This window comes from Lepisosteus platostomus, chromosome 8, assembly GCF_059453375.1.
Source record: "Lepisosteus platostomus isolate fLepPlt1 chromosome 8, fLepPlt1.hap1, whole genome shotgun sequence".
NCBI lineage: Eukaryota > Metazoa > Chordata > Actinopteri > Semionotiformes > Lepisosteidae > Lepisosteus > Lepisosteus platostomus.
In genome coordinates, this window is record NC_142618.1 from 40,449,229 (window position 1) to 40,467,096 (window position 17,868).

Below are 17,868 nucleotides of genomic sequence, written 5' to 3' on the forward strand. Positions count from 1 at the left end.
ACTTCAACATATGATACTTAATAAGAGATCACTTTATTAGGCCTATACAATTTCTTGCATTAGGAATTTGTCTTTTCACATACCCCAGCTTGCTCTCCAACTTTTAGCCCTGTTTGAACTGGTCAATATTAATACACGACTATCAGGTAATTGAGAATATTGGTCCGTCCAATGAACAACAAGGAGATTGCTTTTTTAAAGGCACCACTAAATATCAGCCTTGCTAAGCATTTTAATTTGCCCCCTCCTCCCAAGCCTCTAACTGCTTTCTTGGCTCTGTTAAACAAGGCAGAGTGAGAAGATAGTGCCCCCTTTCCCTGGTATTGTTGCTGGCAAAGGTTGCTGAGAGGAAAGAGCACCTCAAACAACACCAACTTGGATGAAGCCTAAAACTGCAGCTAGAAAATAAAATAAAAAACCTTTCCTACATGCAGTCCATTTGATCACATGACTATGGTCAAAAAAAAGGTTAGCCATCAAGAATATGACACTAACATAAAGATAAATGACTCTCAGTAAATACACACTCAACATCTCTAACAGCTTATAAAAATACACTCCATTTAGGAATCCTGTGTAAACAATGGTCTCAGGACTTGTCTTAATTTGGTTGCAATATAAAATGTCAAGACAGGATTAGAAAAACAAATTAAAAACTAGAACTCCAGATCAACTACATCTCATCTTAAATATTTAATATTTCAGTGGAATAAGCTACATAAATTATTTAAAGTTATTTAAAAGAGGAACTCAGTGCAGAAAAAACTTGGCTGGGAAAAGAATTCATAGCTATTGCTTGTATCACGAAAACAATCAACACGCTGACTCAACAGTGGAGCGTGCAGGCCAGCTGAACCTTTGCCACCAAAAGTTCTGCCAGAGAGGCAGAGTGGGCTGTGAGATGAAAATGCTGATCAAGGGGGGCTTGAAAATGTTCTTCACCAAGTGGGTGAATGCAGCCTACAGCATCCTATACAAAACCCTAGCCACTACAGTAATCATTAACTTTAAAACAACTGCAGGATTTGTCAAAAGACACAGGTTAATATTTCTGCTGTCCATCAGTTACTGTAAAAGAGCCCATTCTGGCGTGTGGTCAAGCTACAGACACACTACAAATTACTACTACATGTAATTTTGTTTATTGTGGTGTTGGCAGTTTGCCCACAGGGAGAACACAACCCCCAAAAGAGTAAGAAACTCATGGTTCTAACAGGCAGTTTAAAGCTGATACAGTACATACTGTATGGCTACAGCAGCCTCACATCCCTTCAGTAATTCTCGGGTTAAGATTTTGAAAGCTGCATTAACTCATATCCATTTTTTTCCATCATGCACTGGAAAGAAAAATGGTAAATATGTTCAACTACAGATGCTGACTAAGTGAAGTATTCAAACCTTCTTTGAAAGTTACATACAGTACAGTATACCTAAAATGTAAAGTGTATAATATTGGCTTTTTCATATTTTTAAAATTAATGTATTTTGTGCAATATACTCCCAATATGGTATAATAATCCATTACATCAGGACAGTGGAGCTCTTCAGTGTCCTGAGATAATGGAACATTTTAACTTACATATATTTTGAGAGTATAAATTCCAATGTGACATCTCAATTATAAACCCATTTCAGCTTGATTGGTAATAACTGGAAGACTACAAATCCTTTAAAATCCTCATGTTCACCTATAAGGCTCTGCATGGCTTGGCACCTCAGTACCTGTCTGAACTATTATCGCCCTACTCCCCACCTCGCAACCTTCACTCTTTTAATTCTATGGGTGACAGGGCCTTCTCCTGTTATGCCCCCAAGCTCTGGAACTCTCTCCCCAAGGATATCAGAGAGTCACCTTTTCTAAACTCCTTCAAATCCAGACTCAAAACCCTCTTCTTCAGAAAAGCCTTTACTTAACTGGTTCCATTCTTCACCCCTCTGTTTTTCTTAGTACCACCATCCACGGTCTCCTCTGTATATTGTAATTATGTTTTATCTTGTGTATTCTTCTTATTTATTGTTGTTGTCATCCTGTAAAGCGCTTTGAGAAGCCACCTTTAAAGGCGCTATATAAAATAAAGTTTATTATTATTATATTACTACAGGACCTATCTGTTAAAAAAACACTGTAAGTAAACATTTATTTTTTCTCATTTTCTCCTTTCAGCTTCCTAGCTGATTTTTAGATTTTTAAGATAAATATAAATCCTTGTCTACCTTTTGGCTTTCTGTGCTACTTTACTCTGAGGATTTTTAAATCCAGATGATCAGTATGAGTACGGTCTGTGGATCCATCCTCTTAATTGCCCCTTCCCAAGCTAAACCAATTGAAGCCAAGATTTGTAGAGTACACCTCCAGTTCTGTAAGCTACAGTACTGGAGGTGTACATTTGGATCCTAAGGGAAGAAGAGCCCACTCATCTTACAACAACAGATCACGCTTCTTCCTCATCCCTCTGACAGAGACAGGAAAGGGTGGGAGACTGTACTATTGATCATCACATAAAATTGTCATGGCAATCATTTCTCTTATGCAAAAAAAAGTATGAGAACTAAATAACTTAAGAGGCGGATGTACAAAACGTTATTCTAAGGGTAAAAAGCAATTGAGAAAGTCTAGACAAAATTGTCACCTTATTGGAAATAAAGAAAAATAAAGCTCACTTGGCCATCAAATTAATTCCTATCTTGAATAATTGTTGGTTTTAATTTAAACTTTGCACAGGAAAATAAGGTAAAGACAAAAAAGCTGCATAATCAATTTAATATGATCATTTTAAAATGGTTTAGCATCCAAAAATGAAACAGTGCTGTTATATAGAGTATGTGGAGCCATAAAAGTGCAATGCTGTCATTATAAAAAAAAACATAAATGAATACACCAGTTTATGCTAACAACATTTCAACACGTAGGTCCAAATGTACTAAGATTGGACTGCTGCAGCACAAACATACCGGGATTTACAGTTGTGTTGTCACAGCTTGACATGTGTAGCCTAACGTCCTACTCCAGTCTATGTAATGCTCAGCAGAAACAAAAGTGTTTTGGAGTACATTGTCTCTGTCTTTCTCACCAGCATCACAGCTTGGCACTACTCGTGAAGTATAAGACAAGATAAGAGGAAAAACGTCTCTGAAAATCATTTGGAAACATTTCTCTACACCCAGCTGGTAAAAATTTAGCTGATCTTAAGGATAAAAGAATGGTGAACAACTAGGGAACCTTGGCTATGATGTTTGTAATCATTGATCTTGAATCATACAGTATACCATATGCACATTTGCGGAATAAGCATTTCCTTAAAAATTGCTTAGAACAAGCTTAGTAATTACAGGTCAAACCTGCTTTTAGGGGACAATACAGAAAACTGGCATGCAAATCAATAAAGCATTAAGCACAGCTGGTAAGTTGAAAAAGTGCAGATGGAGATACTAACAACTGTTGTTATGACAGTTTAACAACACAGTTACACAAAAAAACCTATTTGTAAAGTGGTATGAAAGGCAAAAAAGTTAAAAGGACACTTAAAATGACTAAAGGAACAAAATAAATGATAAATGATACACACAAAAATGTAAAAAATACATAAACAGATTAAATCAATATAACAGCTGTCAATCAGAAAACTAAGATCATATAGCTCAATTTTAAAAACAGATGGTGAGAGCAATCTTCTCATGAAGAGACTTCCACAGCTCTGGAACCTGAACACAAACGTTTTTTAATAAGTTTGGGGAAAAGAAATGAAACACATTACACTGGATAGAGATAAGTAACGACTAATGGCTTTAGTGTGAGGACTCTTATGTTATCTGGAGAGTTGCTAAATTTTGTCTTCACCAGTTAATTCTCTGTGTATCTGGAGTTGTCCAGACAATGGCACTGAACCTGCCTTGTACACCCATGGAAGGGAGAGATTACAGAAAGAGATCAATTCAGAAATAATGGACAGTCAGAGGTATTTTCTCCCAGACGATGAAACCTTTCCCCATATTGGTGTTGACTAAGGAAAGATTTAGGAGAGGCAAAAGACTCACTGGGAATATGGACTGTAGATGATGCTGAATATCCATGAGTTTTTGTGTAAAAGTGTCTGGTGCAATTAAAATTTTATGCTTCAGTGCCAAATCAGTTATCCAAAATCTAGTCCGGTTCTCCATCCGTTAAAACTGAAATTTTGTTATATATAAAGCATGTACAGAATACCATACAAGTCAGAGCCAATGTTTTCCTGCGACTGTTTACCAAACTACAAAATACCCAAGTGTGGTTATTTTTGTGTGCAAAGTTTAAATATAAAAAGACAACTTCTGCTTACATCTGTATGAAAATTGCACTTTAAAGAGGAACATGTCTTTATTCTTAACAGAACAGAGAAATAAAGTTGGTTAAGATACTCCCAAGAGTATTTTAGCAATAGATGTCTGAAATAAAACATCTGCCCATAAACATATTATACTACAAGTGTCTGCTCCAGTTAAACCAGTTGTTTTTTGCCCACTTGTACTGTACTCAACCATTCATGTAATATTTGCATATTTAATTCAAAATACTCATTATTTAAAAAGTCTAATAAACATCCTTGCATATTCAGCACAGGCATGGGAATTAACTTGCAGCAGCTTCACAGGAGAAGTATTCCAAAATACTATTACAGTATGCCTGGAAATTCCAGGTCACAAGATATCCTCCCAAGAGAGGTACCCCATCTAGGAATGATGACTAATAAGCCAATAAAAATAACATTTATCAAAAATAAGTAGCATCTTTTCATTTAAGATTATGCTCTCTAGAACTGAACAACAGCCACTTACCACCATGAGTAACAGGCAAATAACTGGCATGTTTTATGTATTCTTACCATATGTACTGTAGATCTTACACTTTCTGCATGAAAAGTGAATGTCTTGATAGAGACGTTTATAAAACAAATCAAACAAATACCATTATTATTATTCATGACATTGTGATATATTACTATTAAATGTAAAGTTGTGTTCTATATCAAACTTATACTTGCTTTGTTCTGTTTTGCTTTTAGCCCAAGTTTTGCACATCTGTGTTTGCTGAAGCTCGTTGCACATTTCTCCTGATCACCCACGCTTGGGCCAATTTGCGAGTCACTATATCTTTCACTTTTGTGCAGAAGGGAAAGTGGCTCTTTGCCATCAGTTCTGCAGTTCTGCATCATCTATAGTCTTCAGGAAAGGCAAGTCTCTGATCTAATATCCACCTGGCAGAGCTTTAAACATTTGTTCATACTATGCAGTGGGCAGCCTCATGCTGGTGAACACTTAAGCCTGTGCTGCTGACATAAGCTAAAACTATGGCATAGTCACATGGACAAGCTGAAGCCCTGCTGTAGTTCTGCTATACTGGGTTGCACTTCCAGCACGCAGAAGTAAATAGTACATGCTTTTGAAAATAAATTAGGACTACACTACTACCAACTTACTGTATAAGGCGGAGGTCAGGAAATCTTGTTCAGTACAGTATTAAGTATTCCTTTGTCCTACTATTCTATCCATCTGCAGTGTACATCTTTTATTAGAGTTATGAAATACCATGGTAAAAGCCCAGTGCAGTGTAATAAAGAAATCTGATATTACAATATTGCATTATACAAACTATGGAAAACTATAACAAAGTAACTTAGGGATAAGGCATAGTGTGAGCATAAAAATGTAGTCATAAAAATCACCATACAGATTCACCACGATAAATCTCACAAGGGTTAATACTGTTTTGAAGCTCAACTTATTCATCTAAAACAGCTGCTCAGACACACCTGCTTTACCTTTCCTTACAGAGTACACCTCAAAAGACTTTATCACAGTAAGAATTTATTTTTATTTGAGGGAAGTCCTGACAGATTAAGCTACAGTATGTAAAGTATCACTTACATTAAAAACAGTATTCATCAGAGAAAAGCAGAGATGTCTCTTTATAATGTCATATTATAACTGCAAACAAAATGTAACTTCTATAACTGCATGTTATAGAAGAAATTATTACATTTGTCCTGAACATCACCTATGCTGAAACTGAGATGGTCATCAAATGAATTGCTACATAAATACTATGATGAATGTTATTAAATCTCTCCTTCCATCCCTTTTTCATATCATGATACACTCCGATTGTCTTTGCAGACAGTGTCAAACATAATAGCTCATTATAATTTTCATTCAAATTTTCATTTTACAAAAACAGCAAAATTCAAATGCTGTTCTTCAACGCTTGGTTTCTGATTTAAAATCAAGATGAAACAGCGTACCTAAAACACAAGACATAAAAAAGTCATTGTTTATGTTGTTGTATAAAATGTGTATTACTCCATACATCTATCCACTGACTGCTTCTTCAAATTCAGTGCCGTGGGGGAGCCAGAGCCAATTCCGGCAAGCAATTGGCACTAGGCAGGACATAGACTGGATGAGATGACAGACACAAATGCAGACACGCACTCACACAAGGGCCAATTTTCTGTGTAGCCAATTAACTTACCAGGATGTTTTTGGACTGTAGGAGAAAACCGGAGTACCCAGAGGAAACCAACATGAACACTGGGAGAAGATACAAAGTCCAAAGAGATACTACCCCAGATCTGGAATTGAATCAGGGCTCCAACACTGCAATAACTGTGTATTATTCATCAAATCTAAACAAACAAAAACAAACCTTTTCATGTTTGCAGTTACAGTAACCGTTTGCCACACCACACATTCAAATTCCACAACAAATAAAGTACAATACAGATTATCAGGGTTGATAACGTAATTTCAGTTGTGAGGCATAGAAAATTTGAGATACAAATTCTCTGGGGTATTCAAAATTTGGCAGTGAGTGGCTAAATTACAGGAGAGGAAAAAATAAAATTAGGTTACACTCCCATTCTTTAAGCAAACAGCTTCAGGCTCTCTTTAGGTCTTTGCTCTTTGGACTATTTGGGCTTCAGCTTTACTGGCACAACTTTGCAATCTTGTCACCTACAGTACTACAGGGTAAGTATTTAATTTAGTGGGTGAGCAAGGTGTCTGCCCTCTGTCCAGCTGATTATTTCATAAATTCCAATGGAATCATCAGCTGTCCACTGTAGTACCAGATACAGTACAGTATGTGCTGCAAAAAAAGGCAAATATTTTACAGTATATAACACAGTCTCTGAAAGTACACAGATACTACATTTATTAAATTTTGCAACTGTTCATTCTCACAAAACACAGAGTACTAGATCTTCAATAAAACTAGCATATTCCTCTATAATCCATTTTTGAAGTCACACATTCATTAGTTGTATCTCAATTCCTGCAGTACAGTCTTGTTTGGCAAACTGACGCTGCAATATTCAGTGTCAACACTTTCCTAAAAGTAACGCCTCCCATCTCATAAGGTGACAAAAGTAGGAACTCTGGCAACCTGAGCCTCACTGATGAAAAATGTTTTAGCACCAATTTCACAGATGAACCAATTCTTGAGATTAACACAACTGGAAAAAAGACAGATAAAATGATAATTAAATGATAATTGCAGTATTGGTACACTAACATTACATCAAATCTATTAACCTACTGTACAATACATTTTGTAGGACATTTCTTCACCTTAACTCAAAGTATCAGAAATGTTAAGGGCTGCTGGCTAAACAGTAGAACTATTTTTTTTCTTGTCTTTAAAATTATGTGAAGTTCTTATCTTTAGGATTTTAAACACTTCTTCATGAGAGAACTGGCCTGCAATAAGGTGAGTGGTTTTAATTCACTCACTGCAGGCACACTCACATACTGTACCTTTACCAATGCACCTTGTGTTTTTATGACGAATGATGCAGTACAAGTGAATCATCATGTACTGTACACAGCTATTTGAACTTAAAGAGGCTCCAACAGGAAACTTCAGAACTGTAGCAGTTAGTTATCATTTAGAGGACAGGTTCAGACAGTTCAGGGAGTACTTTTCATAAATAGCACATAGTAAATACTACTACTGTATGTAAATACCCCTGACATTTGTTAGGGGTTTTTCAAGCTACACAGTGCTACTCTTCTGATAGAATGCATTTCTATAGACATGAAAGCAAATGTGGAGGTACATCATGCATTATCCAGCCCTTAACCAGTATGCATGTTTCCAAACCTAAATTGTCCAAGATAATAAATACCAAGGTATAATAAAACTAAGCAGTGAAAATATACCAGGGCAATCTGGAGCTGATTTACTTTATATACTGTATAACTGCATTCTGTTTTGTCCTGTATAATACAGCATGGAGCAACTGCATTAAGATTGACGGGTATAATTAGCTGTCCTAGAAATGATAAAAAATTCACACAGCCAGGGGAGGGCTGTTTTTTCAACACACATGGCAAATTTTGCTCATTAAAATTCATTGAGACTTTTTTTTTTAAATTAAAGGATTTTTCCTTTCTTCCAAGATGAAAAAATCTGGGCCATTAAACAGATTTAATGACCCCATAAAAACCTAGCGGGGGGCAAAATTAGTGACTCGGGATATTCAGACTATGACATTATTCCTCGAGAGACACAATGTTGTATCATATTATACACGTTCAAATCACTTGTAAGTTTATTTCTGTAAGACATACAGTACATTCTACTGTATGTTACAGTGTTTCACAAAGTTGGATGAAGGAGCATGTTTACTTCACTCCAGCTATGACAAAGAAGATTGCAGTCTTCCACATTTATACAAACTCAGCAAAAAAAATACACTTAAAAGCAGGTTAATGAGTCAAGTAATTACTGTATGTAAGCAGTCACAGTGAGTCACAGTGTCAAAGAATCACAACAAATAAGAACATAGTTAAGGATACAAGATTTATATTATGTGGCTATAAGTAAATAGTATTGATATTTGTGTAAATTACATACAATGTCTTAATACTTCACCATTATATTTCTGTTGTCCACTATCCTGACATCTACATTACATCAAACTGGGTTCCCAAGTGTAATTCAAACCCATTGTACAGTAGACAGAAAAGATTTATTTCCAATAATATGGGCATAATTTTGGTAGTTCAAGCAAATTCTATAATAAGCTTCATGAAGTTGCTCTCTCCAACAAGCAGCACTGAAAGCAATGAAAGGCATTATAGTTGTTAGTGCTCTGTTTGTGCAGTTGAAATAGCATTTGTGCTGCTTTCGTTCCCAAGATATAACACCTTTGTTTTTTTATGTCACTCAGCCACCCTGCATCTCATTCGTCAGTGCTCTGTTTTTGTCTGTTCATGCCATAGAAAGTAGCATCCAAGTAAATGGGTGGAGAACATGCAAACTCCACATAGATACCACCCCAGGAATTGATACAAGGGCAGCTCCATGAAGTAGCAAGGGAAAGTCTGTAGTGGTCCTGAGGAATGGGTGCTTCATGTAGAGAGTCATGTGATTAACAAAAAATAAGGCATTTTATCTTATATCATGGATGCTATTTTAAACCTTTACAAACCTGCACTAATGGGGCACTAACAAATGAGTCCGGTTCAGTTCTATTGTGATGTTGTAGGAGTGCTGTGTGTAGTCACACCCCAAATAATAAGGTGCTACTGTATACCGTGAGGTTGAAAGCAGCTCTGAAGCTATTTTCAATGGCACAAACTGGCACTAATGGATTACTAATGAATACAGTGGGTTTCATGGTTTGTGCAATTTGTATGGGACCAACTTCATGGAGGCTGCTATAAGAGTAAACATTTATCTACATTCCAGTAAACTTGAGAAATATTGCTATTTCAATTTAATTCAAAATACTTTATTCATCCCCGGGGGGGTTATTTGCCCTCCAGGGGAAAAGCTCTGAAAAGAAAAGATCACACACATCTGCATGGCCCAAACTTTTGTCAAGATCATGACAAGTGAAGAAAAGGCAATTAATGCTGTAAATAATACAAACTACAAAACATGTTTTTTCTTCCACTTCAATATGTACAGTGAAAACAGTTTTATCAGGCCAAAATTCAACCAAAGATCCAAGAGCCATTGTATGAGGCACCATCCCTAACCACCACAGCCTCCAGCATTACAATATTATACAGTAATTACAGTATACAATGTGCATTACACATATACAGTATCTGCCTTTCACTGTAAAAGTGGTGTTTATATTGTAATTTTTCACTGACAAAATGTTATTTCATCACTACTTTACTTTGCGAAAAATTAAATTGAGCATTCCAGATTTTTCAAGCACTACTGTACATACACATTAGAGACCAATATCCATTTATAGATGTCCTAAGAAACAAAACACACTATACTACCAAATAAGGCAGCTCTTGTTTTTTACATTAAATTGGAAATCACCAATTTTTCATCCATTTTGGAACAATTTATTGTTTACAACTTGGCTTATGGATTCAACTGAAGGAAATAGATATTGAAGGAAAAGAACAAGCATATTTAGACAGTGTGTCCCTTACTGTTGATTGTAAGCCTGTAAGCACCCAGTAAGTCACACCGATGATGTCCAGGCCATGGAGCTCCACCTGCATTCTGAGTAAGTGCCTTTATGGGTCGATTAGGATTTAGGCCATTTAGGAGTCCCATATTTATTCATTAATTTTTCAATGCCTGTTTGCGGTTAACCGAGCAGACCACTTAAAAACTTGTTTTGTTCTTGTTCCAACATCTGACAAAATCATACTCTATGTTGCGGAGTTGACAGTCTAATCCTTTTAAGTTTATAATCAGTATTATCAGTATATCAGATTATCAGCAGTCTACTTTCCTTTTACAAAATGGCTTAATGTTCTCCTAAAAAGGAATTTGTAAAATATAAAAATATTCTAGAGCAATATCTGAATTCCTTTTGGCTAGTAAAATCCAAGTAGAATTCTCGTCAAGGTACACAAATACTAGTAAACGTGCTTCGAATTGGTTAGTTATTTGGTAGTTTCAAGGGTTTTACCATTTTAACAGTGTTTTTTTTTTCCTTGTGCAGTTTGGAATCACCAAGTGTTTCTTCTCATCCTGGCTGAGGGTAACAACTGCTGTAATGCTCGGGAAAAATGCTCAGCTAGAACCTGATTAATATTAGGTTCCCCATTTTAGACGGGTTCTTTCAACCACTGTCTGGTGGTCATTGTCTCATTTGTGGTTCAACAGTGGAAAAACTACATGTTAAGAGCCATATTTCTGTATATGAATGTCGTAACATGCTTTACTTATATGAATAAAGCATTTTGCCAAGGTGTTTAAACACCAATATCTAAACTGGCTAAATGCTGTTTTCCATTCCTGGAGCAAAAACAAAACTAAATATCCTTTAAGATTTATTAAAGATTGGACAAAGAAGTTAAATTATATTAACAAAATTTAACAGATGCCTGCAACTATTCCTTTCTACTCTGTGTAAAATAACCTTGAGCTATGTAGTGGTTGAAAAGAACAACTTTAAACTGTACATTTAATGTCAGACATCTTACCAACGAGACTTGTCATTTACAGTAATACAGTAAGTGTTATCAATAGGTTCATACACGTCATACTATAATGACGTATTTAATACAGCCATTATTATTTATACCCAAGGTTACAAACTGCATTTAAAGTTTGTTTATTCATAGTAGTACAAAGAATTAACTAAACCAATTTCAATTTGTGTCTTAGTGAAAGAAACGTGCTATTGAAACCTTATAATAATTTCTAAAACTATATGCCAATACAATTCATTGTCAAAAGTTTCCTGTTTAAGCATTGATTTATAAATAACTAAAGATTAGGCCATGTTTACTTCACTTTAGCTTTGTTTATTTTCGGGCAATAGTGCACAAACTCTTATTACTTCTCGAAACGTAAAATAAATGGTTTGTGTGAAAGTACGAGAACTTGTTTATACTGGACATTCTTAGCTGGAACTACAGAAGTCTCAATATAGAAACACCCTCATGTGGTATAAGAAATCTTACAGGGTTCTTGAAAATTCTTCCACTTGGACATATCACATGCACCACAGGACACAGGCATAATGCAGAACCATCACTGGTAATACTATATGCCTCTTCCTGTGCAAGTGTTTTGCTGTATTACTGTATCTATCCCAAATGTACCATCTTGCATTCATATATAAAACGTCTCTGACTGATATTAAAAACAGAGCATGTTTCTTATTTCTACTTGTATAATTAAATAAAAGCAAACTAGTTTCAAAAGATCTCTTTATATACTACAATTAGATATGCAACTTAGATTAAGTGGATATAAGCCCCTTACTCCATCAAAAAACTTTAAGCAACAACTTATTTATTTGAGAAATTCAGTGCTTCATCCTAAAATATCTCCCAGAAATTTGACAATACAATACAGCCCCAGGGGCATAAGATCATTTTATGCACATAATCACACACTTTATGACTATTTTTAAATTAGATTCTGATTTTCACAATAATGCTAAAGTTTTGTGTCACTGTTATGCTGCATGGTAAAGTACCATCCAATAAGTATGGAAGCATTTTTTTCTTCATAAGAGGACAAAATGTTTTTATAATCTTCAGTGTTCATTCTGCTGCTGACACCACTAGCGATATCAGCCACAAATATAAGTGAGTCTGTTCCAGAGGCAGCCATACATACAAAAGCCATGCTTCACACATTATGTGACATACTTGTCAGTTCCTTTCTTCTTCCTCATTTTAACACATCTATCACTTTGGTAAAGGTTTATCTTAATCTCCCCTGTCCAAAACACTTTGCTTCTTAACTTGCCTGGCTCATTTTTGTATCTCCCTTTTCTGTTCTTGGTATTGATGAGGGGCTTACATCTTGTAGTGTTCCCTTTGTAATTTTTCTGTCTCAGTGATCTCTAAACTATGATACATTGATACCTTCACCCCTACAATCTGGAAGTTGTTGATGCTTATACTGACAAGCTATGGTAATTTTTATATCACCAACTGTGGTTGTTTTTCATGGTTAACTTGTTTTTGGAATGCCCCATTTCTGTACCAAGTTTTTATTTTCTTTCAGCATCAAAATTGCTTGCTTTTCTTTAACATAGTTCTTTTGTTTTCATTTTGTCTTTCAGCTATGGACTCTTTATGAATTGCCTAACAACAAACACCTGATTAACAAGAGACTGCTCAACTGTCCAGATGCCTTCCCTACTTCATAACAGAGGTTCAACATTATCAATACCTTTCAACTGACCTATGAGGTTAGAACTGAATTGACTCATATTGGCAAATAAGATACTAAGGAGTTGGACTTATCAGTAACAATATTTTTCATTAGAAATTATAAAAAAATGTATTGTGAAATCCCAGTTTGAACTTCACTGTCCCAATAATTTGGAGGGCACTGCAAGTACACTCTGAGTATGAATTCATATGTTAACATAAAAAATGTGGAAACCGCCTTTATTAAACTATATAAATGCAAAGTACACTAATTTTCTTCCATGAAGTTTTATTCAAAAGACTCCGGCTTACCTGGCGGACAAAACTGTTGGAAGTGGTATCCGAAGAAGTACTTCCATCAGATCCTTTCAATCTCCCTTTTCTCCGTGCACCTTTGCCATGGGGCTTAAAAACATAAAAAGAAAACGGTTCAATCTACAGAAATCATAAAAGCCATTCCTATGGTAGTAGTATGCTGTTATTTCATCATTTTAAATTCCCTTCCTGTTAAGATGAGCTACCATCTTTTATTTTGCATAATTTATATTTAAAATACCGTTGTATCATGGTGACGCAATGGTCAACTGCAGACCTGGCATCTGTGTGGAGTTTGCATGTTCTCCACATGTCACCCAAATGTTTGCAGGATGCTCTGGTTTCCTCCAGCTGACCAAACAGATAATAGTAGGTACTGTAAACTGGCTTCTGGAAAACATTTGCCCATTGCTTGCCAGGATAGGGTTTGGCTCCCCCACAACCCTGTATTGGATAAAATAGGTAGGAATTGGATGGATGGATTTAAAATACATTTTGGATAATTTCAATTATGAATTTAGTCATTCGTCCTACTTTAATGCTTTAATAAATGTACACCACTTGTTTTAGACTGTTGTTTGAAAGACATTTTTACAGAATCCTACAATACAACCATGAATTACTTAAACTTAATCTGTATTTTTTTTAATTTTGGTAAGTAAGAAGAAATGTATATTTATATCACTTCTTTATACAAGCGATTATTATGATAGGTGAATAATTGTTATAAGCCTGCCCTATATGTGATTATATGCATGATAAGGCAACAAATTCTGTATATACCATTTAGATCCAACTGACATATGAAAAAGGTGGAGAAGTGTAGATTTATATGATGCGACTCCCAGGCAAAAGTACAGAAATACACAACAGAACAAATACTGAATAGCAGGATGGTGATAGTATTGTCACTGTTCATTTATTATCTACCCTTTAAAAGTAGATTTGAAACTACATTAAATAGTAAAAGTACTATACATTTTACCAATGAAATCTAAATGGAATTACTGTTCAAATGAAACTACACTTGTTCAGGCAGGTCACCCATGGCAACAGCAAAACACTGTTACATACAAATCAGTCCTCTTTTACAGACTCCCTTAGGACTTTGGTATTAAAAATAAAACTGAAATACCATTCTTCTGAGACAGAAACAGGACATGAAGATTTTTGTATACTGGTACTGTATATAGACATCAAGGGCCATAATGATTTAACAATAATGAAAGACCAAGATACGTAATATGCAATTAAAACGTGCTTTTACAAAGACCTAGATCCTATGGTATTCCGAAGTCATAAATAAATGAACGAATGATCTGTAATCATACTGTAGCTCTCTATTTTCTCTCAATCTGACAAGATGAACATCTTTGTATAATATTGAATGGAAAATTACCTGGCTTCATAGGTATCTATTCCAGAGGGAGACTAAGAGATTAGTTAATTGTATAGACAATTTATTTTATAAATTGTAACATCTAGTCAATAACTAGGGAACATCTTAGAAAAAAGGACAATTAAGGTAATCATGAACTCAAAAAGATGCTGTTAGCTGACAGCTTTCTTTGATTAAGCAACTCCAGAGTTTACAGAAACTTTGGATAGCATAGTTGAAAAATGACAGTAAAAATGAAGAAGGTTGTTTATTGTAAGTAAAAATAAATGAATGTTTAAAACTAAATGATAATAAAAATGTTTATTCTAAGTAATAACAAGTAACTTTCCAAACTTCACTTAAAATGTAAACTGAAATATTGTCCTGTATATAAAACATTTTTAGCAATCTGATGGGTTACTTTGGACATACTGTAGTCTACTTTTTACACACATTGTGCTGCAGAATCAACAATGAGACAGGAACCAGAGGACACAATTGGAAAGTACATTTAAAATAAAATAATTTCATTCAAATCATGATTTTCCATTTCCCTGGAAATCATTTTTTTTTCCCAAAAACACAGGGCATGTCTTCATACAAATAGTTGTAGAAGTGTGGGACTGCTACTCAGTAAATACCAAAAGAAACAGCAGATCCTTGGATCAATTAGCTATTAAATGGAGAAAACGGACCACTTCTCTCTTGTTATCTTGTTCTTAAATGCGGGTATCTCTTTGACTCAATCACACATAAGGTATATATGTAATTTGAAATGGTAAATTCAGAAAGAGCACAGAGTTATTCATAATTTGTGGCATAATAATACTGTCCAGTATCCTTTGAAAACATTTGTGCTTGCCAGCAACAATGCAAAAGTAAAGATGAGATCTCACAATAAATTAAAAGGACAACATACAGTACAGCGAGAAATCATTTTTAACCGCTTTTCGATTCCATATTTAACCATCCATCCATTTACTAACCACTTTATCCAGTACAAGGTCACAGTGTGGCCAGAGCCTACCCCAGCAAGCAATGGGTACATGGCAGGAAACTCCCCGGACTGGATGCCAGTCCCTCGCAGAGCACATACAGATACAAACACTCACAACAGGGCCATTTTCCTCTGATGTCAATGTACTGTAGGACCTACTGTACAAATACTATACAGTAAGTCTTTTGACTGTGGGAGCAAATCACAGCACCTGAAGGAAACCCACATAAATGAAGGGAGAACATATAAATTCCACATAGATAGCACCCCCAGGAATTGATCCCAGGGTGCCAGCACTGCGAAGCAGCAAAGTTAAGCACTATGCCACTGTGCCACCCTCCCATGTGACCCTCTTCAATCCAATAATAAGGTGGTGCATATTGAGGAGTGGTTTCCATTTTCTTCTGCTCTCCCACCCATCCTGCATGTGGTAGTAATGTTTGGTGGCTAATCAGTCACACATACAGTTGACCACAAGAGTTCAGATTCAACTACCAAGTGCCGTAGACATTACAATACCAGTATAGTCCCAGCTTCTACAAAAGTCACCTTGGCTAGCTACACACCTCTGTTGACATAATAATCGTCATGAATCTGCTCATTTCTTATTATTACTATTTTGTTTTCATTGAAAACGTGGTCATTTCCAAGGCCAATATTAACCCACCCAAATGTGTCTATAAACACATTTATTCATCTTTAAGTGCATACACCAAACTTTGTTTTCATGCCTGGCTCTACCCATTTTTTTTTCTTTAGTCATCTACAGATGATTCCCAGGATGATTTCCTGCCCTCTTCTCTGCTACTGGTTTTTCTAATTCGGCTTTCATTATCAAACCACTTTGTTTCTATGCATTTCCCTGGCAAAATCATTATTTTCCAATGCCTTAAACAGTATCTAAGCTGACAAATAAATTAACTGAAAGATAAAACATGCCATTCAAGAGGATATTCAATGTGAGCACACAGTTTTTTTCCCTTGCTTCCTGTTACCTTTTAAAAAACAGTCCAATGAATGCTTCCGAATACAACTTGAATAGCTGAGTCCGGCTTCATTTACACTTTTTGTTACAGTACTTTTTCAAATATTTATGTTATTGTTCCTTTAATAATCCACATAAAAACATCGCTGTTCTATTCTACTAATAATCTGACCTGAGACAAGTCTTGCCACGACTGTTTTTAATCAAATATCTTCAATTTTAATTTCCCCAGGTTCTCCTCATTAAGAAAACATCCTCAAAATACCAAGTGTTGTATACAGTATGCCCGTCGATAAACCTGAATTTTAAAGCTACAAGTTACAGTAAAAGCTTGAAATCAGCTGCTTTAGTAATCGTGACGATTTCTCTCCGAGTGTAGAACTTTGCCATTCAAAATAAAAATGAACGCTTTACAAAAAAGAACCAGGTCTGTCGTAAGCGTTTTGCATGTGTTACCCTTTTCCTCATAGTGGGGCAACAGGATAACTAACAAACTTGCATCCACTAGCCCATTTACTCCAAAATCGTAAAATACACTCCTGACGTGATATACCTTTAGATTTCTTTGGATCATTAGTTCCAAATTAATGAATTAATTAAAATGAAAACGTTAAAATGAGAGCAACGTACCTGTAAATTCGTGTTTTCCAGGGTGTCCATTTGGATGTCTTGAGAAGTTGAAAGGGCTTTGGACCATTTGATTGTATATTTCAACGCCAGGTTATCGTGGTTAAATAAATGCAGTCACGCACAGAAACCTCAAATGGAAATTGTCTTTCTGCAAGTATTATACCAAAGAACTTCCTCCATTTTTCACAGCTGGTAAATGCTTTAAATAATAAGGGTGGATTTCTTACTCTCTCTCGCAGTCCTCACTTTGATATCTTGCTGACTGGAAGTTGCAGCTCTGACTGAGAACAGAGCCGAGATGAGACTGTAAAAGAAGGGGCGGTATATACAGTAGTGTACCCAAAACCAAACAAGTGAACTTAGCCGAGGGGTGGGGACTGCATTTTTTGCACTTTTTTAATATTAACACCACATTTGAAGAACTCCAGTTAT

General features: G+C 35.6%; 1 protein-coding gene across 2 annotated transcripts in view; it reads right to left on the reverse strand.

Annotated features, from left to right (window-relative positions):
• Positions 1-17,732, reverse strand: part of LOC148657318 (voltage-dependent L-type calcium channel subunit beta-2-like) — a 168,580-nt gene extending 150,848 nt beyond the window's left edge. For both annotated transcript variants that reach the window (XM_088643414.1, XM_088643407.1), the window contains exons 1-2: positions 17,437-17,732; positions 13,444-13,536 (exon numbers count right to left, since the gene is read on the reverse strand). In XM_088643414.1, coding sequence (XP_088499540.1) covers positions 13,444-13,536; positions 17,437-17,466 — 123 coding nt within the window. In that variant the 5' untranslated portion in view covers positions 17,467-17,732. The remainder of the gene's footprint in view (positions 1-13,443; positions 13,537-17,436) is intronic.
• Positions 17,733-17,868: the final 136 nt, after the last annotated feature.